General features: G+C 39.2%; 2 protein-coding genes across 2 annotated transcripts; one reads left to right on the forward strand and one right to left on the reverse strand.

Moving 5' to 3' along the window:
• Window positions 1–1,261: 1,261 nt before the first annotated feature.
• On the reverse strand, window positions 1,262–21,364 carry LOC113762119 (serine/threonine-protein kinase SMG1-like). The gene is made up of 17 exons (XM_027305405.1): window positions 20,950–21,364; window positions 14,708–19,631; window positions 14,449–14,637; window positions 13,381–13,495; window positions 11,612–12,665; window positions 9,732–10,179; window positions 9,451–9,504; window positions 6,509–9,350; window positions 6,279–6,392; window positions 4,716–4,846; window positions 3,969–4,061; window positions 3,581–3,850; window positions 3,078–3,485; window positions 2,870–2,990; window positions 2,394–2,469; window positions 2,171–2,317; window positions 1,262–2,079 (listed from the first exon to the last, which is right to left on the reverse strand). Exons 1-16 carry the CDS (start codon window positions 21,219–21,221, stop codon window positions 2,218–2,220), a joined length of 11,211 nt encoding a protein of 3,736 aa, XP_027161206.1. The 5' UTR covers window positions 21,222–21,364; the 3' UTR covers window positions 1,262–2,079; window positions 2,171–2,217.
• A 559-nt stretch (window positions 21,365–21,923) lies between these two features.
• Window positions 21,924–24,847, forward strand: LOC113760644 (pentatricopeptide repeat-containing protein At2g15630, mitochondrial). Its single transcript, XM_027303300.1, has one exon. The coding sequence runs from the start codon at window positions 21,941–21,943 to the stop codon at window positions 23,882–23,884; it is 1,944 nt and encodes a 647-aa protein (XP_027159101.1). The 5' UTR covers window positions 21,924–21,940; the 3' UTR covers window positions 23,885–24,847.
• Window positions 24,848–24,952: the final 105 nt, after the last annotated feature.

Raw genomic sequence — 24,952 nt, forward strand, 5'->3', positions numbered from 1 at the left:
ACATGGTCCAGCTTCACATTCACTTATGGAGTAGGTTTTTAAGTGCACAAAGTATACATCAACCAAACCATATTTCACTCCGTCTCTAGCCAAATCCTGAGCAACATCTTCACATAACACATACACTAACCCATCCTCCATGTTCTTCCCGGGTATTAAGTAATAGTATATTACAGTAAACTCAGGATAACCCAGTTTTTCTGCAACCCTATCAAGTGTACATATAGACCATCTGTCAGGATTGCAACAGTTAACAATTTTTACACTACCCCCGCGGTATTCTTTGTTCGGCAACTCAGTGAATTCACCTCCATAGTGGACCCTAATGAAAAATCGATTCATACCATCTGCCAACCATTTAGGAGACAGTTAACAACAAAAAAATTGTTTTGGGACCGACAGCCCATCTATGTAAAGCGACAACACAGCACAATACAAGGGACCACATGTACTTACAACAATTTAATACATAAAATTGACCACCAGCAACCCTAATCAATATAATAATGCTTCTTAACTGCACAAATCATGCTTATTTCAACTGTATTTAAACTATTCACATAGTATCTGACATCATTCCATAAATTTTACAGTTTAGGGTTTAGAAAAACATACCGTAATTTGGGATCCATTGAATGTCTTCTTCGTCCATCACTCTGGTATGCCTGTTTCTTCTTCGCTTTAGTCACTAACACTCCTTTCCATCAACATCAGTCCACTGCTGGGTAGTGGGTAGTGATAATTATGTTTTTTTGTTTGGGTTGAGAGGAATCGGAGATGGAACGGTGAGTTAGTACCAAAATGGAGATTTTTTTTGGGCAGTATTCGTCCTTTACATTTTGGTTTTGGTCAACAGATAAGTGGTTTGGCATTTTTACCCTTGAAAAGTTGGCCACGTGGTGTGCACGTGAGATATTCCGGGCAAAAATCAGTCGAAAAAGTGAAAAGGGACTCAAATTGATCCTTTTTTATTTGATAAGGACTAAAATTGATCATTTTCGATCTGAGGGACGAAATTTTCACATTTGCAATATGTGAGGGACTATTTGTGCAGTTTGCCCTTACGAAATTCCTAGTTTAAATTTCAAACCCTCACTTTTTTTCCTTTTCCCTTGCAAGGTTTGAAACCTGTACCGCTTCCTCATAAAGGTGAGGCAAACTTATATACTAATAAGACTGAGGAATTGAAGCAAGTGTAACTTTTTCTGGCACGTGAATCCCTTGTGTTGGAATTTGATGCACTGAAAATAAAGGAAGCAAGTCAGCAACATTCGTCCTTTTCATTGTACTGTAAAATAGCAGGAAAAGTAGAGCTTAACCGAATAAAGAATTTCTGCAATAGAGAAAAATGAATAAAAATGTCAGGATAAAGGTAAAGACGGCTAGAGATCCTCAAATATATTTAAAATGCGGACAGTAGTTAAAAATTCAATACGTGACATCACAAGTCAGGAGCGAAGGCGCAACTTTGTTGGTCATCAACCAGATGGTTCATGTGCTGATGCAGCATGTGTCACAGTGATATAAAGCATTTAGCTGGACCAACATCCTTAAAGCATGGCAACAGAAACTCTAGTCCAATTTGCCAATCAGCTTAACTTCCCAAGTTCCAGCGCATTAAGTTGCTCTTTGATCGGGTTCAGCAGTAAACACGAGTGCTGTTGAGGATAGCACCCTAGGGAGCCAGCATTGAGAATCTGCAAATCCTGATTGCCGCTTTTACAAGGCACTGATCAACTAAGAAGCCCAAGCTTGTGTAACAGGTGCAAGTACTCACATCTGAGCTGTAATACATTTATCAATTTAAACGGGGCAGCTGCCTGCTGCAATAACCTGCCACCAGCCCTTCAATGAGATCTTTTGTCATTTAAAACAATCCACGCACAGCCAGGAAACGTACACTGAGGACGAGCTCAAGGGACTGGTGAGAAAGCAGATCTCTTTAGAACCTCATGCCAAAAATCCTTTGCACCTCAGTATCCCTCAGGCACATTCATGCGCAAACCATGGTGCCTTCCATCTTTTGCAACTCAAAATAGGGATTATGATTTGAAGAAACATGACGTGCCATGGCAATAGCTGCACCCAAGGCAGTGGATCACAGTTTCAGTTCTTGCATTGAGAAGTCGAAGAGCAGCACAAATCCAGATACACATGGAACATCTCTTACCAAATTCTGAAGGAAGAGGTTCATAGAAAATCATCCTCTTCAAAAGCTCAAATCCATGGTGTCCAACCTTCATACATATTGCATAAATTGTCCACACTTGTTGCTTGTTTGAGCAGAAAATCAACTTGTTCAGCAATACTAATATCTCTGTGAATGGGGGCAAAAAACTATTAATAGATCCAATAATAAGATACCTGGCGAAAAAGCCATGGCACGCACGTACCTGTTATTTGCGATATCCTGACCATCAAGTTTCATCTCTACTCGCCTTAGTATTGACATTGCATAAGCATTTTTGCCTACAAGCTCAAACGTTACAAACAGCATAAGAAGCATGCTATTTTCATTATCTAATAATCCAAAAAAAAATAAAAATGAAGATCCCGTATCACAGTATTAGAGCAAGGGGAAAACCACAAGAAGCCAAAAAGGCATGCACCACGATTTTAAGTTTCCATAAGCTCTGCACCCTAATTTCTCAAATTAAAAAAATAAATACATTTGCAATATCAAAAAGCTGCTATAGTTCTGAAAAGGAACGGCAGATAATGCACAACAGCTGCTCTAGCAATTCAAACCATGTCAGATTGCATCGAAGTGAGGTAATTACCTCCAAAACTATAGAAACATTTTATAGTAGGTCTCTTACCACCACAAAAGACCCAGAACCTTAAATAGAGTTTTTATTAGTTATCTTACCCCTGGTAGCTCGAGTTCCAGCTTCTGTAGAAATAAATGAAGTGTCATGTGTTCCCCCCACCTTGTCTTCGTTTGACAAGGAAGCTTCCTTTCTAAGCACCGACTTTCCTTGGGAACTTACCTGACTCAGAAAACGGTAGTATTATGAGGTTGGCATGCATATAATTTTTAAGGCAAGCACTTTTAACCTTAAATCACAATTATATACCTGAATGCTTACTGAGCCTGATTGAGTAGGAGATGATTTCTCATGAGGAACAGCCTCATTTAAGCAAAATTGGTTTGAAAACTCTCTCGCCTCTCTGTTACTAGTATCATACAAAAGTGGTTCGGTCACATCTGAACCATTGGAGCTATCTGGAAGACTAACTTCAGCTAATGTAACACCAGAATCCAAGCTTCCGCTCAAGATAGTTTCAGGAGGAGATATCCAGCTTTTCTCTTGCAATGACAGGTCATTCAGACGAAGAAGATCATGATAATTTTCAGGATAAGATTTGGAGAAAATCTCACTCTCATCATTATGATATGCAGTGATATCACCGGCTAAACCTTGGCTAGACAAATTATTGTCCGGCGGCCTTTCCTCTTGGCTGTCCCCCAATCCTTCAAGAGCCTGAAAAAAAAAATGGATAGTGAATTTGTCTGCTAGGAGCAGTTACTTTGGGGTTTGGAAACGAAATTCTATGGGCAATATATATTTTAGATTACTTTGTGAAGATTTCCTGCATGAAGACTTGCAGTACGTGCTAGCCTGGTCAACATGGAATATAACCCCTTCACAGAGGATGTGAGAGGTGGTACCAAAGGCTTAAATGCTTGACAAGCCTCCGTGGTTCTTATATAATAAGACTGGAATATAGCTTGACCATGAATTGGGGATATTTCCATCTGCGTTTCTTGCTCCTTGCCCATAGCATCAGTCATAGCAGCAACATCCTTAGACAACAGAGATTCAAGCGGCAGCAAAATAGCATTCACCTGTATAGAATGTGACTCATTTAGAAATGAAGACAAATTTCACTGCAAAGAACCTTGAAATTATGACTTCAAACTGAACAAAGGAAACTGAATAAATTGAACAAAGGAACATGAAGACCTTAGAAAGATCTTCCATAAGAGAGAAGTGTAAGGCAGCAGCCTCCTTTCCCAAGCTGTGAACATCATGTAGACCTTCTGTTATTGCCAGGACCTATAGAAAATGGAGGAGTTCGCCAAAAATAAGTACTGAGCAATGTTTATGTTTAAGGCCTTAAAAAGGCGATGACCTTTGGACAACTTTCTGATACTTGTACCTCCCACAAAATAAGCTACTTGTTACATTCATTGAAGAATAGGTTTAAATAACAATAAAGTTTAATTTAAGCACAAATTACTTTTATGAGTAGAAGTTATACAAACAAGGGATGATAAGGCTTATCATCACCACAGGGTAAATCAGTGCAGAGGAATATTCAAGAAGATAATGGGATTGAAGATGATTTTATTGGTAAGGCAATAATAAATGCATATTTCTCCACAGTCAAGTCTAGGACATGAAGTTAAACAATTTCTCATCGAGACAGCACAGCCAAAAAGCACATATACGAGCTATCCAAAGTGGAAATTTGCAATGGTTTAAAGCAAAAGAAAGTATCACAATTAATTTAACTACCATTATAGCTATGTGGCAAGAGTTCAAGTACAGACATAATAAGGAGCAGTAAAGGTTCAGACTAAGTTCTAAAGCAAAAAGCACACATCAAAAGCCAATTTCCAAGATGCCTCAAGCATGGAACCAAATTCTGAAGTATTGAACCAAGTGATGAATGACTCAAACTTAGACCAACTGATGAATGCAACATACCTCCTCAAGCATAGAACCACATTCTGAAGTCAAAGTTGTATGGCCTTTGGTAATGCCCGCAAAAGCTGAGAGTGCTACACTGGCTTCATAAGCAGAATCCCGCATTGCAAGTAGTGTGCTCTGCAAATCACCTGCACAACAATAGGCAGATCCTAAAGTTGTGCATATAGAGAGGACTTCATATTTATCTATACTCAAGTTTTAACTCTATTTTTTTTAATTTTTAAATTTCTTGCTATTTTGAATTACAAGAATGCATCTGCTCTCTGCTCTAAGATGGTTGTTTTCTGAGCATCTTGTAACTCGATGGAAGCAGTCAATCAGTAACTTAAAAGGACAAGCTTCACCTATCACGGATAATTACACTTCTCCAATGCCGACAAAGAACAAGATAAACCAAATAATTCTGTAAAGGGACATACTAAACATGCACATACCCGTATTGTCACCAAAATTTCTGTTTCTCATTTTTTAGTGAAAGATAAATTAGCAAAAATAAACTAGTCCTTTTCATTTACCAATAAACCTTGCACATAGTCCTTAATCTGGGCTGGGGATATATAGTTCGACATAAATTTTTGGAAGTCAAATTCAATTTCTCTCGTATGACTAACTTAACATGGGCTCACAACACAGACATATATGGCCACTACAATCTTGTTGATGATTTAGTCAGTAAATCAATCAAGCAAAGTTTGGAGACTGGGAACTATCAGCATTTTCACTCATTAATGGCAATTTGTAAGTTCCAGAATGATTCAATTGATAACTTATCAAAGTAATTTAGAATCAATAATTATTGAAAGTTGTTGCCAACAACTATGGGAAAATCCTTTTTACTTAATTTAAATGGCCTACTAGGTACATAATCATTTGGTAATTCATATTCTCCATATCCCTCTTTTTGGTTTCATTTCAAGGTGAAGCAGGTCAAAGTAAAAACTGTTTCTTTCATGTTCATCAGTAATTTCCTGATCCAAACTCATTATAGACAAAATGGGAGTTAGAATTCAAGTTCTGGACAGGTCTCTTCAGCCTTTTTCTATTTTTCGGTATTCTATATGACCACATAAGAAATATTGGTATGCTATTTGACCAAATAAGAAATCTAAAAGGGGCAATTTTACTGGCTAACCTCTTGAAAGATGGTGTTCAGGCATCAAGTGCGGTATTTAGAACCAGAGATCATATATGGGAAAACTATCCTGAAAATTAGTCAGATGTAATTTAACTAGCAGATTTCATGGAATGTTAAGTTGGGTTTGGTTTTTGCTCGGATAGCTGGTGCTTACGCTCTTTCCCATCTTGAGATCCCCATTCACTCAATGCCCATCCTTTCTAATATTTCTCTCCCATGTAATCTCAGACTAATCATCGATCAATACGATCTTCCTTAAAAGCGAAAACCAATTTTTGAATGCAATTCCTTGTGGTAATAAAAAGTTCACACATTAAAATTTATCAACCTAAAACTATAAAAAAAGTATCGTACAAAAGAGTTCACAAATTCATGGCAAATAAAGAAATAATGGATTAAGAGTTCACATCTGAAAACCAGATTACCTGACGCTGATTTCACTTTAACAGAGGCGACGCAAAGTTCATTACTTGCAGAAAATAAACCACTTGAAGCAGCTTCCATATTGCTCTGAGCAAACTTCCATTCCTGTTCAGTACCTGAAAGAGGAAAGCTTTCCATACATTCATCAACAAAGAAAGAAGAGCGTATAAAACCAACAATAAAAACCAATTTTATCATTCATCCAATGAATAAAGTAAATGTTTGTCCTCACGTGTAAAGGAATGATAAGTAATGTCCAGTTTGGTCAGAACATTCAAGTAAGCTTGCTGCCAGGTCCTGCCATCAGAAACAGTCCTCAAAGGATAGAGCTCTTCTGAATTTCGAAATATCCCATCTCTTGATGCTTCAAACTCCAATATTAAAATGCAAATTTTCATTATCTCTGATGCCTTTTCTCTAGCTTCCCATAACAACTGCCTCCGTCTCATTAGATGATCATGGAATTCAGGCGGTATCCCTGAATTCCTAGTCAAACTATTTCCAGTTGCACTAGAACTTGGACCACCACAAGCCCAGACCATTGCTCTCTCAAGCTGCCCTTCAGCTGTGACAGAAGTTTGCTCACAAGCTTGCAAGCTCTCAAGTGATCTAGCTATTCTTGCAATGGATGATTGTAAACTTTCCACCAACTTAGGTCTGCTAATGTTTAAAATAACTGGAAGTAAGTTATCCTGACTTGCAAGAAACTTATGGGAGATAAGCCTGTTATGCTGCAAAGGGTTTAGGGTAATATCATGCATCCATTCCATTTGAACAATTTCAAGGCTGGCCTTTAGAAGAGCCTCTTTTAATTCATTAACCTGCCTTTCCATGATGGAGGCAGCCGATCTTGCTGCTCTGACAGTTTCATGAGCACTGCAGTACTTTTCAAGCATGACTTGGACTCTTTTTACTGCCCCAACATCTCTCACCGGATCAAATTGAAGGTCCCTTCCTGTCTCATTCATATGCTTCAAGGACTCACACTCCGTGTCTAATCTTACCAATAAGATAGGAGCAACACGTTCTCTTAAATAATGCTTAATATGTTCTTGAATTCGCGCTTCAATTTTCTGCCTGACTGCATTTACTAGTTGATCAAATCCCAAATTCTGATCAACAAATGAAGATACATCATGTGTGCAGGAATCAAGAAAAGAGTCAACAAGAGAGACCTTCCAAATAAAGAAGGCATGACTACTTAGCACGCCTGAAAACTTCCATACATAATCAGATATTGGTCCCGAATTGACCAAATCTTCAAGGTGAGAATTTCTACTTGAGCCAGATGCTGCTAATTTATCAAATGAAGCCAAAGCTTGATCAACTGATTCCAACTCAGAGAAGGGCTCCATTAGTGCAGCGAGAAGAGCTTTGCTTCTTGAAACATGCGGCTCTCTCTGCTGATCAGTTCTGATTTGAGATTGCAAAAGATGTTCAGATGTCATCAAAGCACTTAAAATATTTGCCTCTTTCTTTATAAGAGAACTAGTACGGAAGTCCTTCTGGTTCCATGTCTGATGAAGCTTATCCAGCTGTGCTCTGCAAGCTTCTTCTTGGGAGGCAAGCTCCTCAGCTTCTTCCCAAGACAAATGATCTCTGCCCTTGACGGCAGCTTCTTCAAGAGCCAACTGTTGCTCAGTGATGAGACCAACCTTAACAAAGTAATTCTGCTCAAGTTCAACCAACGAAACCCTCTCTTGTTCAACCTCTACAAGTTGCTCCAGAGATGTATCAATGGATCCCTTGATTTGTGAGAGTGATCCAAACACATCCATTACTTCTGAGTTGAATGAAACAACACTCCTTATTACATCAGGTAGAACAACTTCAATCATTTGGCTAGCAAACCGCTTGCAGGAAAGCAGGCTGGTCTGAAACATTGAAGCCCAGTTGTCTCGAGACAAGCAGTTAACACGGTCTCCATCTACATTACCTCTTGAATCCCCATCCATATGTTGATTGACTTCATTAAGAAACCCTGCTACAAGTAAGCATTTTTGTATTTGCTCTTCCAAGTAATTGAAAATATTTCCAAGATCAGACTCTGGTCTGTCATCTGAATTTCCCCAAATGGAACCATTCAAGTTATTAACTATTGCCTTCTTGACATCGTTATACAAAGTAATGGCAGCATAATTTAGGATAGTCCGAACATTTTCCTTCTTCTCTTCAATATCTCCCTGAGATCTAGGATCCTCAGGAACATCAACATTTACTGTTCCCAAAGCAAATGCATCTGCTTTCTCCTCAGACCTGGAAGACCGCATATAGTTCATGAAAGTAGACAAGAGACAATCCTTAGCTTCTGATTCAGTCTCTGGACCAATGGAGTCCAGAAGTTCTGTGCACTCTTTTTCCATTTTCTCTATTTCTACTGCATATTCTCCCACCTTAAAACAAAGTTCATCGTAGCTACTCTGAGCAGAATTGAACCAATTCCCATGTAACTTTGCAATGAGCTCAGAAGCCTGTCTCCTAGAAATGGATAGAACATCAGAGGAGAGCGTACTCATTGAAAGCTGCAGAACTTGTGCCCAACCATGTACTGGGCTGGTAGTCAGATAATTCAATGGTAGGATCCGCTGCAGAGCCAGTGCATACGTTTGGAGTGTTGTAACTGCAGAAGAAAGTCCATGATCCAGCTCAGCCACTAATAGAGAAACTTCCCTATCTATCTCATAGCACTGAACTTGCGTGGGTTCAGGAACAATGGTCAATGGAACCCCAGCCTGAAGAACAGCAGATGTCAGAGATAAAGATTCTTCAGCACCAGTTAGCCTAATCGCTTCAATTTCTGGTATTGACCGACTTCTCAATGCATCAAGTATCCTTCCATGCTCTTCAATCCAACTTGTTGCCTCTTCAGCTTTCTCCATCACTGCAGCCTGCGCTTGGGCAAATTCCCGAGCCTGTATTTCCAATGCAGCATGGATCGTTTCGGAGTTGCAAGATGCTTCAGCAACAATAGACTTGGCTGATGTTTCATGGAGAGCAAGATTGGACCTCTCTTGGTCAACCCGATGAAATAAAGCAGAGACAATCTCATACTGATTTAAGATGCTTACAAATCTCTGGACATACATTGACAAAAATTTCAAGGGTAAAAAAGACCAAGTAAGGGAAACTTAAAGGAAAATAAGAGAGTGAGAGGGAGGGAGGGAGATTATATACCTCAAGGGAAGATTCAATAGCAGGTAAGACAGCTAGGAGAAGATTGTGATGCTCCTAACCAAAATCAAAAGAACAGTCATGCAAATAAATATAAATACACAGTGAACCACTGCATCAATTCTTGTAAAAAGAGATAGCAACTGCACCTCAAAGAGCATGATATGAAACAAAATCACTCCTGTAGTGTATTTAGAGATGCCATAGTTCTATTGGACAGAAAATTATGCAATACTCAAAGTTAGGCATGACACTGATAATAACAACTCTAAAAACATCAGTACCTGCAATGGAACCCGAATTTCTTGCATACGTGATGCAAACAAACTCAGGCTCACTGCAAGCTCCATGCCTTTTCTCTCCTCACCAACAATTGCTGCATCATCATGAAAATCTCCACGTGTCCATTCCACAAGTGGATCCCAAACAAAAACTTCAAGCAACATCAAGATGATATCCTTATTCTTCTTCAGAACACCAAGAACTGCTTCACAGCTTGCTCTAAAAGCGCCTTCAATCCCAGTTAAACCTAGAGCTGCTTCAATTGTCTGAGTCAAGCGAAATGGTACAATCTCAGGAATTTTTAGTCGCTGGCCTTTATCAAAACACACATTGTAATCAATGTGCAAGATTTCTCCAGTAGAAAAATCAATAGGAATATTATCCAAATGCCGGTCACCCAGTCCTAGAATGTGGCCAACAATGCTCATGGTGGCTACACTGCCAGAGAACCTACAAGGAAAGGAATTAAATAAATGAACAAAAGTTGATTGTCCACAATTATTTCACATGAAACAAAAATTTATCTAATTATCCACCAACTGCTGCAGATCAATCCATTTCCCACGGCAACCGTATAACAAGCAATTGAACATCATCTTCATGAAAGAACTCTTTTTACTAGAGAGGAGCATTGGGTAGTCAGATACTGTCAGCAAGCATCGTTCCAACAAAATTTAAGTCCTCAGTCAGCACTATTTCTCACACTTTGGACCCTTTCACCAAAAGCAAAACACCTTAGATGTGGTGATGCGGCATGAACAACGCATTAATTTAGTGATCTAAACTTGTGAGAATACAAGGAAGCAAACAGTATCTGAAGCAAATACTCTAGGAAGATGTTAAATCTCATATCCTGTACGCCATCTAGTACTTATTTAGCTAAATATGTCTTATACAACCATAATATTCATTGCAATAATCAGCAATAGTCGAGATAGAAGTGCTGCGAATGAATCACATAACTTCCTATGCCTGTTGAACACTTCAGGGTTCCCTTCTTATCATTTCTTCTACAGTATCTGACAGGCAAACCGTATACCAGACAAAAACCAAGTCAACCTTTTGGATGGATGATCTAGTGGACTTTAAAAAGCCAACAGTAATGAATAAGCACATTCCAGAATCAAAAGCATACAGTTTACACAATGCGTTGAAAAATCAACACAAAATAAAAGGTCAAAGATAAAGAAAAAGGCCAAGCAATTCAGCCAAAGAATCCATGCCCCTCTATCAAAAAAGAAACAGATAAAAAAAGGAAAACAAAAAAGAGCAACTAGAAGTTCAAAGCAAGTCATTGACAGATGCAGACATATTTGGTTAATCACAGTTCAATCTACCACAACTTACACGTTTTGATCATCAGCACCACACAACTTACAGCGCAATCTTTTACTTAGGCATGCAGAAATTGGTTAACACTGTCCACAGATATAGAAATACATTTAATAACTCCTACATGCCATTCATTATCAAAACAATATGAACATAACAAAAATATTGGGTCTCTGGTTATTACGGCTTCAGGCCAAATGGCCGGTCCTCTGTCTCCTATGAGGATATTGCAAAGAAAATTGCTCAACTTATTTATCCACACACACAAGACATGACAACTTGCATTATTATATAGAAGCTATGGTGACATAGAACCAACAGCTTCCAAAAACTAGTACACAACCAATGACTTCTAACAAATACAAGCTTTCTGAGCTTACCCACAAAAAAAAAAAAAAAAGCCAAGTTTTCTAAGCCATTAGTGCATGAATATAGTAACATCACTAATAGATCGTGAGATAAAATCTTCGAACTCAAATATAATTTTCAAGTTTAAATAAGTAAATATAGGTCATAAAAACACAAAATGATGGAAGATATAACGGGGCACCTCTTCAATTTTGAGCTAAAGGCTTTAAAGCCTTCGCTGGCACACCACAGCTCCTGATGAAGAAGTTGCTTAGGAGCCTCCTCCATTAGATCCAAAAGAACTTTTCGCTTGACTTCATGGGGCCAGTCCCTTCTTGAAATTACCCGTCTTATGCCTTTCTCTTTAAGTGCGGGTATTATTTTGCCATAGAACATGTCAATTGGTCGGGGAACAGCTGGAGGTACGGCATCATTGGTATTACCAGCACCCAATGCTGAAAGTTGTCCCTGCTGGACGTGATTTTGCCATGATTTAAAGAGACTGTAAATGCTTATTACATTATCCACCCACTGGATGAGGCCAGCTCGACCACTTATTGGTGTCACAGAATAGTAGCGAATCCCAAGAGATTGACCACGAGTCACAGAATGTGAATGAAGAAAACCATTTACAACTTGCAATAGCTGCATAATTCGAGCATCAAGACGTAGGTCTTCTCGGCCTTTCAAGAGATAGGTGTACTTCTGACCATTAGAGCCCACAATACTTAGTTTTTTAGGTTTGGTCTTGGTTGGTAAAATATTTACTTGCATAGAAAAAGAGGCGACTGTGACAATCCCATTAACGCCAGTACTGAGGTTCCTTTCGGTATCAGATGCTATTATTTGCTTCTCAAGCCCAGGAATGGGAGCTTCAGATGAGGACAGCTGGGCCAGTTGTGGTGCAACATCTCCAAGAGATACTGATGACTTTCTTTGATAAGACAAGGAAGCAGCAATATTCTCAAATGGTCGCCACACATCACCAAGAGCTGCTGCAGATGCAGGAGGAGTCTTAAAATTTAAGATGGCTGATTTAAGTTGACCTCCATACTCTTCATGAAACCACATCTCATGAGGTGTTTCAGGTTTCCTAGAAGTAGAAGCTAATCGACGCTCCAAGACTACAGCAACTGGAGCCATCATGGCTGAGTATTTTGCAGAATTTATTTTGTTCTTCTCCCCATGACTTAGAGTCACATTCTCTGCAATTCGTGTAGCTTCCTCTTTCAGCAAACTTATGCGCCTCATCACATCTAGCAGAGTTTGCATTCACCTTGGTTAGCATGACAGGATGAAGGTAGAAGATTTACGAGGAAATTCATATGTATATAAATTATTTGCCTAAGAGGGAAGAGAGAGACAGCAAAAACAAACCGTGTACCTTCAGCCAGCAAGTTGCAAAGAAAATTTTGTGGATGTTAATGTTGTAGAGGGTTTACAAATACCTGGTCTAGTCCCAACCCAATTCTAGTTCTAGCAGTATAGCCCTTAAAGAATAAAAAACTGGAAGCACATTAAATATATTAACAGCACGCATTCCACTAGACAAATCACAACCAATCAACAAGGAGTCAGATATTTATCTGGTACAGCACAAGCTTCTGATATAGAACTTTAGCCAGACACAAACTGTGACATGTGCACCAGACTCAAAATGAAGAGGCAATGGAAAGTAACAATTAAAGAAGAATGCTACGAAGCCATGAGCATAATGACACTGCAGATCGAGTACAGGGAGTTTGGAAGGCTTATAACAAATGAGACAATCTTCAATTGAACACTCACGATTTTGGTCATACATTATGGGACATTGACACTAGAACAGTTGTTCACGTCCCCCACATTTGTAAGTTTAAAATTAAACCGAACCTCGTCTCACTGTTGATAGCAGATTATCAAGCACAGATGATTTCACCTAAAGGTAGTAAAACCCAAGAAAAAAAAAGGCTGGTCTGGTAAATATATTACCTGCATGAAGATCCTGAAGCGTGCTTAGCCAAAGTTCCTCCCAAAAGACAGTAACATTTTCAAGTTCTTTAATGATCAGCTGGGCATCCTGAACTAGGCTTGGATAGAGCTTATACTGCATGTGATCAACACATAAGAATAAACTGCTAGTGTTGAACTTATAAACAGATAACAGTTTTTTTTTCGTTTTGCGGGTCAAGTAAATAATAAATCATTGTAAACAAACAGCTCTACAGTTTCTGCAACAGAGGACTATCTATCTTGTGGTAGTACTTCGGAAGAGTAATCCAACAAAGAAAATATAAAAGGGGGAAGAACCTAATAAGGTAGGTTTCCAAATGACCGGTCCAATTATACAAGCAATAAAAATTGCTCTATACTTCTGCCTTGAAGATCATCATTATTGTTTAGACCTATTTGGCATCACTGTAGTGAAAGACTCAAAATCCACGTATCTGATTGGGTCCAGAACCAGAACCAATTTCTCAGATCTGTGTATCTAGAACAGACTCCCATTTATCACAAACCTACTCTGAACTAAACTTTTGAGGAATAAGCAGCATTGCACTCAACACAACTTCTGTAATTCAGTTCTTTATTTCTTCTCTTTTTCTCATATCCTGAATATACCCAAGCAGATATAACAAATGTTTAATCACTAACTAAAAATATTCACAGAATATGCATCAAAGAGAAAACCAGACTCGCTGTTGAGCAAAATCGATGCAATGACAAGGGGAACATTCAGCTCTCTACTAAAAATAATCAGGGGATGGACACTAATTTCAGCAAAATCAGACGCCAAAAGACACAACTGACTGGAGTTTTAGAGGAAGAGTTGGTCTTTACAATTTTCCTTAACCAAAAATTCTCTATGCAGATAAAGCTCCAATTCCAGAGCTGTGCACCCAGTTTAAACTTCTTAACCAGACTATCCTAGCATAGAATAATGACAAAGCAATACGAGATGAACATCACCACTACTACTGTCCAAATATTTTTTAACAACTAAACGAAAGAAAGAGCAGGAAAGAGAACTCTTGTCAGAGAAGGAAAATTTTGCTTTACCAAACAAGCCAGTATCTTTTGAAGCTCCTCAGGAATTTCCTTCTCTTGGGTGTTTGCATCAACTAGAGCAGGGTACACAATAGACCAAGGAGATAGTTTTGACAGCTTGACCAGTAAAGTTTCTAGCTGTCTCCTAACTACTTGTTCTGGATGACAACTTAATCGTGCAAATAGTTGAGGTGTTATCTCCTTCAAAAAAAAATAATAATTAGAAAATCATCCACCAACATTGGTATGACATCCTAAAAGCGTAACTCACCTGCCATGGTAGCAAAGGAACAGTTGAAAGTGCAGGTTCAAGAGTATCTTCCAACTCAACGCCATAGTTGAGAAGAATATTTAAGACGTATAAAGTTGCCCTCATTGTGTAGCTCATGGACTTATGATTTGAGTGATGCAGGCCAGATAGTTGACAATCAGAGTACATGGAAGATGAATACGAAAGGTAATTGATGAAAGCTTGAGCTGCTTGACCAAAGAGGGATACCCTTCTTCTTCTCAAAGACCGCCAAAGATCAGTTATATCATCAATCAAGGATGTTACTGCTGGATCATCAAGGGCAATCTTTGCACTGGCTAAGGACTTCTGCAATTTAGATTTTAGCATAGCAGAAAGGGTTTCACCACTATGATCTTCAGCTCCAGGTGCTCCTGCTGTAGCTTCAAGAATATCTGTTATTTGCTCAGACAAAGATTTGACATTCTCCTTCTGCCAACATTCTGAGACAACAAAATTTTCCATATTCTCATTTAGAACTTCTAACGATCTTTTCTGTAGGAGCTCTGAGACAATGTCTTTCACTTTTAGCTGCTCTATCTCGGTTAAACTTAAGCTTTGATGATGGATTTCAGAATGAAAAGCAGATGAAACGGAAGAAGAATGAAGGAGAGCTTCATTATCTGCAGAAAGAAATGATCTTGCCCGAGCATAACACCAAGAGGCATATGAAATCCATGACTTCCCCATATTAAGGCAGAGTCGAGTAGATAGCTCCCTTGCAGCACCCACAAATTCCTCAGTAATAGCATCAATATTAGGTTTAGCACTCAGAGCATCATTTCTAAAGCTAGAAAACCCTCTGCCAGAGTCAAACGTGTCAGTATTAATAAAATCTTCTCTAAACTTCAGAACGACATCTTTCAACCTTGGATCTGAATAATTTTGTTCCAACCAATTTGACAGTTTTAAACATGCCTTTGCCTTCAAGACATTGTCAAAAGAATCAGAAGAAACAATTGCAGAAGAAAGCATGCTAGGACGTACAAGTGACCACATATTGGAAAATGCATCATCAAGTTTGCCTTCACTGTGCATCAACAGGATGTCCTCATACTGCAAACTGGAGATGATATAATCACGAAAGTCGGTGTCAGGGCAATTTGCTACATTCTCCTTAAGGTAGTTGCTTAGACGATTTGCCAACACCAAATTTCTTTGCTTGCGAGATAAGTTCAACAAGTTATTACATAGCTTGAGAGTCGCAGGTGATGTTGGTTGAGTATTTTGGTAAACTCGGAGAACTTTTAGCCATAAACTGCAATCTTGATGAACTCGATTAATCGGGGACTGAACTGCTTGAATATATGATCCTAATAATGACTCTAAATGATTGTCTTGGCTGCCCCGCATCTGGTACTTTTCCTCCAATGCCAGTATGCAGTATAAATGGTTGACATGTGGTGCAGCATCAGAGAGACCATCGAGGGGAAGAACAGATAGTGTTTCCTCCAGTATTGACTTGGCTTTCTGCAATTCGTGAGGTACCTTGTCCACTTTCCCCTCCTTCTGGAAAAGCATTGCCTGCAAAAGCATTTGCTCACTCCTTTGCAAGGCTAACTTGGGATCAAGTGTGAGTTCATTGCTACTTTTTGGTGTCAAATCAAGGCATGCCCATGATGCCTGAACATCGCCCTCATCAAAACGGGCTAATGCTTGGACGGAGTTTATTTCATTTCCTGCAGTAGTTAGAGCACCAGAGTAGCTCTTTCCTGCATGCTTTGATCGTAGTGCTTGCAGCTCCAACAACCAGGATTCCAAAGCTTTCCAATCAGAAACTGCAGTATAACTCTCAATAATACGAGCAATAGCAAACTGTACTCCTTCAGAACCCATAGAACTGAGTGAATCATCGGTCTGTAGCAGATGTATAAAATGTGCTGCAGCCTTCTCATGTTGGCCCTTTGCCTGATATACTAGTCCAGTTATCCATGAAAATTGTTCTAGAATCTCACTATCACTTAACCTTTGATTGTCCTCAGCAAACAATGGAAAGAATGCCATGCTTGTCCACTTTTGTAGACCAATTAATGCCTCTGATTCATGATTCTTACAGAGAGCTAATGCCATGTGCCGTACAACCCTCAAAATTTCTCCATCAAACCTACCCCTGATACTCTGGACAACTTCACTCACCTGGACTCTTGAATTGTCCGTGAAAGATGAAGCAACAAAATTCTTAAGCTCTCGTAAACGCAGTGTGCAGTATTGGATTGTAGCATCATGACACTGGAGTGCCAATCCAGCATTCATCATTGGTTCACATATGCGAGAAAACCACTCCTCACAGACTTTCTTATTTGCACGGAAGAACAAAGAGCTCTGCCTAGATGGACAGGGCAAAACTGTTGATCCTTCATATGCATTGTACACATTTTTCTTCAGAGCCTCAACAAAATCTAGCAACAGCCTCATTGGCAACAAATGAGCATAAGAAGTGCTGGTGATGGTCAAATTTCCATCACTTTGGTGAGTATCAAGCTGTAGCAGATGAGAAATGTCCAGAAGCATTCGTTCCAATGCAGCAAAAGTTTGAGTGGGGCCACCAAGATTGGTCCGGAGTCTTGTAGAAATACAGCACCTTGCCGCTTCATTTATAGCCCACCAGGCACCTGCAAGAATATTGGTAGAGCAGACTCTTTCAAGAATATCCCTCTCCACTTTGACGTCCCTCCACAATCCATTTACATCAGCGTTTACCAATTCCTCTGACTGTATTAAAGGATGGTCTTTCGAGTTCCGGCAGGAACAGATTAACCGCTGAATCCAAGAAGACAAAGGCACTTTCCATCTCTGAGAAATGTAACTCAATATGGAAACAAGTTGCTGTGAGCGAAGTTGATGAGGTAGTTGCTTTATGGCAAAGACTTGCTTCCAGTACAAATTAGGCCTGTTTTTAACTCCACAAATAACACTGCTAGAAGAAGTAATCATTCTACAATCATACAGACCAAAAACATATATAGTAATAGGCAGAACATTGCAAAGCAACCTACCAAATGCATTTTTTATATCTTTTTCTGGGTCCCCAAGTTTCTCAAGGACAGTCTCAGCAATGTACAGGAAGTGAGAGGGATGGACAAGTTTTGCTTGCAGAAGCATGTCTAGAACCAATTTGACAAGAGATCTTACTCTTGGTTCTCTGTCTGATGCAGAATCCAAAATGGAGAACAGCAAATTCTGCATGACCTCTACATATCCCCAGACTTCACAAGGATAATGTGTTGCCTCCACATTCTCATATGCACAGATTACATTTTTACAGAATTTAGTTATCCATTCTAAGGCTTCTATTTTAACAGCTAAAGGAGCAGCAGTGTCAAGAGCTTTAACAAGGAGATTGGAGTAATTTCTCAAATACTCCAAAACTAGTATTGGATGTTGATTTTTAATATTATCCTCCTTCATTGGCTTTGAAAGTGCAGGTTCTCTTGTAGAGCAACTAGTCAGAAACTCAACGTCACTCAGCCTTTGCAATGTCTGCAATACTGCTAGTTGCAGTTCTACATAGGCTTCAATAGGTAAGCTAAAAGGATCTAATTTCTCCACCAAAAAGGATAATAATCTCTTTGACCTATTAAGATACAACGTGTCAACTTCTGTAACATTCATATAGCGACTTCCACCTGGAGAAACACACGTTAACAAGACTTTCAAATCAAAATGGATTAAAGCAAACAATTCTGATCGTGAATAAGATTTTTGAGCTGTAATTCCATCTCCAATGCACCCCTCACCGCATGTCTCTTTGAGCACAATAGTCTTCAACAAATCCAGCTCCTCAATCAAGGAATTGATTGTCCTTTCAACAACTTCTTCATTAACATGCTGCAGTAAGAAGATATAGGTAGCAGCAGCACTTCCAGTTACTAACTGATTTGGATGCAGACGCAATTGAGATATAGGGGCATCAAATCCTATTATCTTTTCAGCAGATGATGGGAGAAGCCCATGCTTTTGAAGCGACAGCAACTGTAAATTAGTTTTAAGAACCCCATGAACCTGAAAGGAAGTAATATTTACAGTCCTTGTGAGTTGGACTGTATTCCGCATGTCCAAGCTCTGAAACAAAATATCAACCGCAATAGGGAAAAATGTTGAAAACCTATCGCCTAAAATTTCTGCTAACAAAGTCAAGCACTTCCAAGAATCCTGAATCCATTTTGACCAACCATATTTCCTTCCAATCTGTGATAAACATCCTAATAAAAGAGGAACCATTTTGCAAAGAGGTTCAGTAATCTGTCCCAGCATATTCATTTCCAGCAAACCAGATGCTACAGACTTCAAAACTGTAGAAAAGCAAGATAGTAAAGCAAGTAATCTTTGAAATTGCTGTGGAGTACCAGGACTTCCATCCTGAAGTAACACATCCATGTCTCCTAGAAACTTTGATAGCAATCCCAAGGAGAACTGCATGTTATTTACCCAGTGTTTCTGAAATTGCAAGAAACTGTCCATAATCACACTCCGATCTGATTCTGCCAGGTCAGGCACCATTGCCCACCCAAGGAGCAGATCAACAATGTCAACAAAGTGAGGCTGGAAACATCTAGAAAAGTTTAAAGAAATTATAGTTAAAACAGCAAGAAGTCTGTGCAGTAAAATCAGGGAGGTTCTCTCATCTTCGAGAAGTTCCTGGCATGCTTTGAGAACAGGCAAGGCATATCTTTCGACTGCCCCAACATCTCCAACACTAAGAAATTCTCGTAGAGCTTCCAAAGCCAGCTCCGCTGTCGCATTTCCTATATTGATAAGCAGTGGCAATGCCCAACCCATGAACCGGTCAACCAAGCCACTGAGTATAACATGATTCTGCCTTCCATTTGATGCTAGAGGGACTGAACACAGTACAGAGCACAAAGCCCCATATGCTGTGGCTGCTGACTGCCGTACCAAATATGATCTAAGCAACACAGTGAAAGCAAAAGATAAATCAACAGAAATGAAGTATATTATCCTGATCATTAACTGGTCAATATCCACTCAAAATTTAAAGACCCTTTATTACAATGAATACAAGTTATTACATCCTATTAAAGTGCAAGGTATGTGATGCACTTGGCCCATCAACAGAACCAACTGGAATGTAGGTTGTATAACAAATTGCTATTCTTGTGCCATCCAAGAACAAATGTTTGATAGATTGAGATGGAATAAACTTCAATTTTTTTTTTTAATGAATTGCATAAGCTATTGAAACATAACAAGACAAGTCACGTGAATACACTCTGATGCCAAATCTGCAGCTAATTTTTAATGGAAAGTTTCAAATCATTAGTCACATATATTTTCAACCACTGTTGACATGAACATGGATTAACAAACTTATTTCGGTGGCCCAGTGGATCTTTTATCTTTCCCCTCAAATACCTATCCTTTACAAGAAACTTGTAATTGTGCAGATTCTAGTTGCTGAATTTAATTTCAAGCATATCTCTCATGATTTTAAACCACTCCTTGAAGCAAATCAGAATTAGTTTGATAATAAATGCAACTACAGTGGAGATCAATGACTACATGCTAGACTTAACTAGCTTGGAAATAACTTAAGCCCTTTAATTTTGGTAGAAACTTTCCGGCTAAGAAACAATATCTCGGAATATATAGTTTGTACATCAAGTATATTCTCGTCTATGATTCAACAGAAAATGCTGACACTTGAATCCAATCCAAAGGAGTCAAAAACTGCTGAGCCTGCTTGTCAATTGTTGACTTTTCGCTTGTATGTGATTAAGAAAAACCCTCTTTAACCAGCATGAAAGCCAAAAGAAAAAAGTAAATAAAAGCAGATAAGTTGTGAGGTCTTAACCTCTCCTACACCGTGAAAATTGGAAAACTACATTAAAATTTGGAAATGAGTATTATCAAAAAGTATCTCATAAACCACAAGAGAAAGATTAAAAAGTTCACCCTTGAATGACATGGATGTGATCCTTTTCCTTTTGATTGTTTTCCTATCAGTATCTGTGTTTTTTTTCCTTTTTCTTATCTGCAATTAAGTAAAACACTCCAAGATATGTTAGAAGTACATATAATCCACATGATACACCGCACGAACTCTTGTTTATATGTACCGTATTTATATTACAGCTATTGATGTAGTAAAAAAGCAGGCAAGCAATACTGAGTAAAATCTAGAAACAATGTTGAGCTGATTCCCAACCATTAGCAGTAAGGAAAAACTAAATTACGTGACATAGAGGAGGAATGAGAGCAGTTACTTGTCGGTGAGGAGTTGAGAGAAGCCTTGGGCGAGGAAAGAGGCGGAGTGAGTAACAAGAATGGAGTTGGGAGGGTAGAGAATGGCGCGGTGGAGTGAAGTTATGGCGGCGACGCGCGAAGGCTCCTCTTCCTCCGAAATTGACGAAGTAGCGGCTGCGTTAGCTGAAGAAGACGGCGTGGTTGAAGAAGTGGAAGGATCGTTGTCCTTGGGAAGAGCCGCCGAGAGAAGTGCGACGAGCTGTTGTTGGTGGTGGTGGAGTCCTTGCATCATCTCCTCCCGTGAGTATCAGCAGCAGCAGTGTTCCACAGATTCGCATCTCCTCTGGTGTTTCAGTGATTGCTTCAGTTGTCTAACGTCACCGTTTGCCGTTTGGCAGTTGCAAGGTAGTTTGACATGCATCAGTAGCAGTACCATGCTTGTCTCCGACGAGGCAGCGGAAGAGACAGACACATTAATAGCAAGTGCTTCGAGTTCGAGATTTCTCCCTGGAGTTTTGTTTTTCGTTTTCTTTCCCTTACTTTATCGGGGTATGATGGAAACAAAATTAATTCAACAAATCAACCCGCTTTCTCCCTCTCCAGTCTCCACTCTGCAACCCCCTTTTTCATTTATTTATCATGAGATAATGTAAAGAAATTCAGAGCAATTTGATCATAATCAAGGCTCCGTTTGAATTAACTCACCTGTTTTTAGGATATTTAAAAAAAAAAATTTCAAGTGTATCAATGTATATGAAAAATAAATAAATTTCCATGGATCCAAAGTGAAGCACAATCTTTCAACTTGCAAAAAATTCAAAGCAAGACTGGAAAAGGCAGTATTTAGTAATAAGTTAGAGCCTATCCTATAGTTTAGTGAAAACTAAGGGGTTCAATTGTAATTACCACTTTCCTTTAGCTCCACCAATGCACGGTCAAATCTCAGAATCAACAGTTTAATCCGTCTCCTCCTCCTCCTTGCACTACCAAATTGTAATCGACCATTCGCCCATGAAAAAACTACGCCAAGCTCAGTGTCTCCTCAGGCTACAGCACCCGAACCTCATTCAGCTCTCCACAATACCTGCAGCTCATCGGCACAATTCCACGCTTTCTCGTTCCAAATTGGGAAAACCCACACTGTCCGCCTCTCCAGCAGCCGCGTCATCTATCACCTCTCAAACTCTTCAAGATTACGCGAAATCTTCTCAGTGGCATTTGATCAAACAGGTATCTTCATCTTTGACGCCTAAGTTAATCTCATGCACCTTTCTCAGTCTCCGCTCGTCCCCTGACCTTATTCTCAACTTCATAAAATATCTTAGCCCCCAGTGCCTCAACTTGGAATGCTACTGTCTTGCTATTTCAATTCTCTCTCGAAGGCCATCTCCAAAACAAGCCACAGAGCTTATCAAGACAGTTATCTGTTCTCGGATCGCGAGTATTAGTGACATTTTTTATGGATTGGTGGGTGCTAGAGAGAGATTAAAGATATCGAGTTCGATTTTGCTGGATTTGTTGATCAGGGCGTTGTGCGAGTTGAAAAAGGGTGATGAGGCATTTGAGTGCTTTAAAATGATGCAGGGGATGAATGTCTTGCCAAAGATTGAGACTTGTAATGATATCTTGAGTTTGTTCCTTAAGTTGAATAGGACGCAAATGGCCTGGATTGTGTATGCTGAGATGTTTCGAATGAGGATTAATTCTGGTTTGCGCACGTTTAATATTATGGTCAATTTGTTATGCAAAGAAGGGAAGTTGAAGAGGGCTAAAGAATTTATTAGGCAAATGGAGGGTTTTGGGTTCAAGCCGAACGTGGTAACATATAATACCGTAATTCATGGATACTGCTTGAAAGGGGATCTAGAAGAGGCTAATAAAGTTCTTGAGTCGATGATATCAAAAGGGCTTGAGCCGGATACATATACATATGGATCACTGATCAGTGGCATGTGTAAGGAGCGTAGGGTGGACGAGGCGTCTGCACATTTTGTGAAGATGATGGAAGCTGGGTTGGCGCCCACAGCTGTGACATATAACACTTTGATTGATGGATATTGTAATAAAGGGGACTTGAAAAGGGCTTTCTCTTATAAAGATGAGATGATCAAGAAAGGAATAATGCCTACTGTATCTACTTATAATTTGCTAATTCATGCTCTGCTTCTTGAAGGTACAATTGGTGAAGCTGATAATTTGTTAAAAGAGATGCAAGAAAAAGGGATGCTTCCAGATGCCATTACATATAATATACTGATCAATAGGCATTGCAGAGCTGGAAATGCCAAAAAAGCCTTTAGTCTTCATGATGAAATGTTTAGTAAAGGGATTCAACCTTCCCGAGTTACATACACTTCACTGATTCATGTCTTGGGCAAGAGGAACAGAATGAAGGAGGCAGATGACTTGTATGCAAATATATTACGAAGAGGTGTATTACCAGATCTTATAGTGTTTAATGTGTTAATTGATGGTCACTGTGCAAATGGAAACATGGAGCGTGCTTTTCTGCTTCTGGAGGAGATGGATAAGATGAAGGTCACCCCTGATGAAGTGACCTATAATACACTTATTCGAGGGTATTGCAGAGAGGGTAAAGTGGAAGAAGCACGTGGACTTTTTGCTAGGATGAAGGAACAGGGAATTGAACCTGATCATATCACCTATAACACACTGATTAGTGGGTATAGTGGGAGAGGTGACGTGAAAGATGCCTTCAGAGTGCGGGATGAAATGTTTAGTTTAGGGTTCAATCCCACTCTTCTCACTTACAATGCTCTTATACAAGGATTATGCAAAAAAGGCAAAGGAGATCTTGCTGAACAACTCCTCAAGGAAATGGTGAGTCAAGGTATTACTCCTGATGACAGCACTTATATTTCTTTGATAGAAGGTATTGGGAATGCAGGTAGCTTTAAGGGTAAAAGTATCCAGGATGAGGTATCTTGTGCATAGACATGTGTAGTACTTGGAAAGCCATGCATGGATAGATATTTTGACAGTATCAGGCATGAGCTCTTGCTGGAGTGTAAATTCTTGTGTTGCTTACTTCTTGATAGCTTTATTTTGCGATTCGATATATTATACTCCTGCATGAAAAGTAAAGACACTGTCATGAGGGTGGATAGAGTAAAAACACTGGCACCTTCAGAATTTTGTCACAGTACATGTGTCTACAGGCTTAAGAGGCTGTTCTGTTGAGGATGTAGAAGCTGATTCTCTATTTCTAGTAATGCTTCAAGGCAAGCAGTGAAAAATGTCATTGTGCTTGCTAATGTACCCATCTGAGCTTGTGAAGCAGACTACCTGCTACATTGATGTTCTTTGAGGAAATCTCATTGCTGCGAGATACTCTTTATCAACCTTTTTCAAAAATGATGTTTCCAGGGCACTGAAAATAGGATGAGAATCATTTGAAGGGGGTTTTCCATCATCAAGGTAGTAATGTATACTTTATTGATCAAAGGCTTTGCTAAAGTGGATCTGAATATGAGGATTTGGTGCTACATTTTGCTTCGGGTGAGAGACTCTTGCATGCAGAAACCTTTTTGTTTGGAGTAAGAGTCATGCGACTGAAGAGCTACCTTTGAATTAGATGTTCAACCTGTAGATTTGGAAGGTTTAATGAAGTCGAATACTTCTGCCTGCCTCAACATGATTTAGGACTGATCATGTAGATAAAATTTTTTCTTTTATTCTTTTTTTTTTATCAATCTTTTGCTCAGCGATGCACTCCATTTGTACTTTGTAAGTCATTTATGTGCTGTAATACTTTCGGGGAGACATCAATTTTGTAGTTAGAATTCGTGTTGAACAAGAAGAAACTATTGGTACTTAATTGATGAACAAGTATTGATGTGATTTGAGGGATTTTTGTAATATCCATCTCCCTGAACAGTTTCTGGTTCATTTTATCCCGTTAAAACATCTGCTTGATGATATGATCTGGCTCTTTTTATTTGTGAAATGAAATTAAGCATCTACTTAATGGAATGTTTTGTTTAATAACATCTCTTTTATTAT

This window comes from Coffea eugenioides, chromosome 2 (assembly GCF_003713205.1).
Source record: "Coffea eugenioides isolate CCC68of chromosome 2, Ceug_1.0, whole genome shotgun sequence".
Classification (NCBI taxonomy): domain Eukaryota; kingdom Viridiplantae; phylum Streptophyta; class Magnoliopsida; order Gentianales; family Rubiaceae; genus Coffea; species Coffea eugenioides.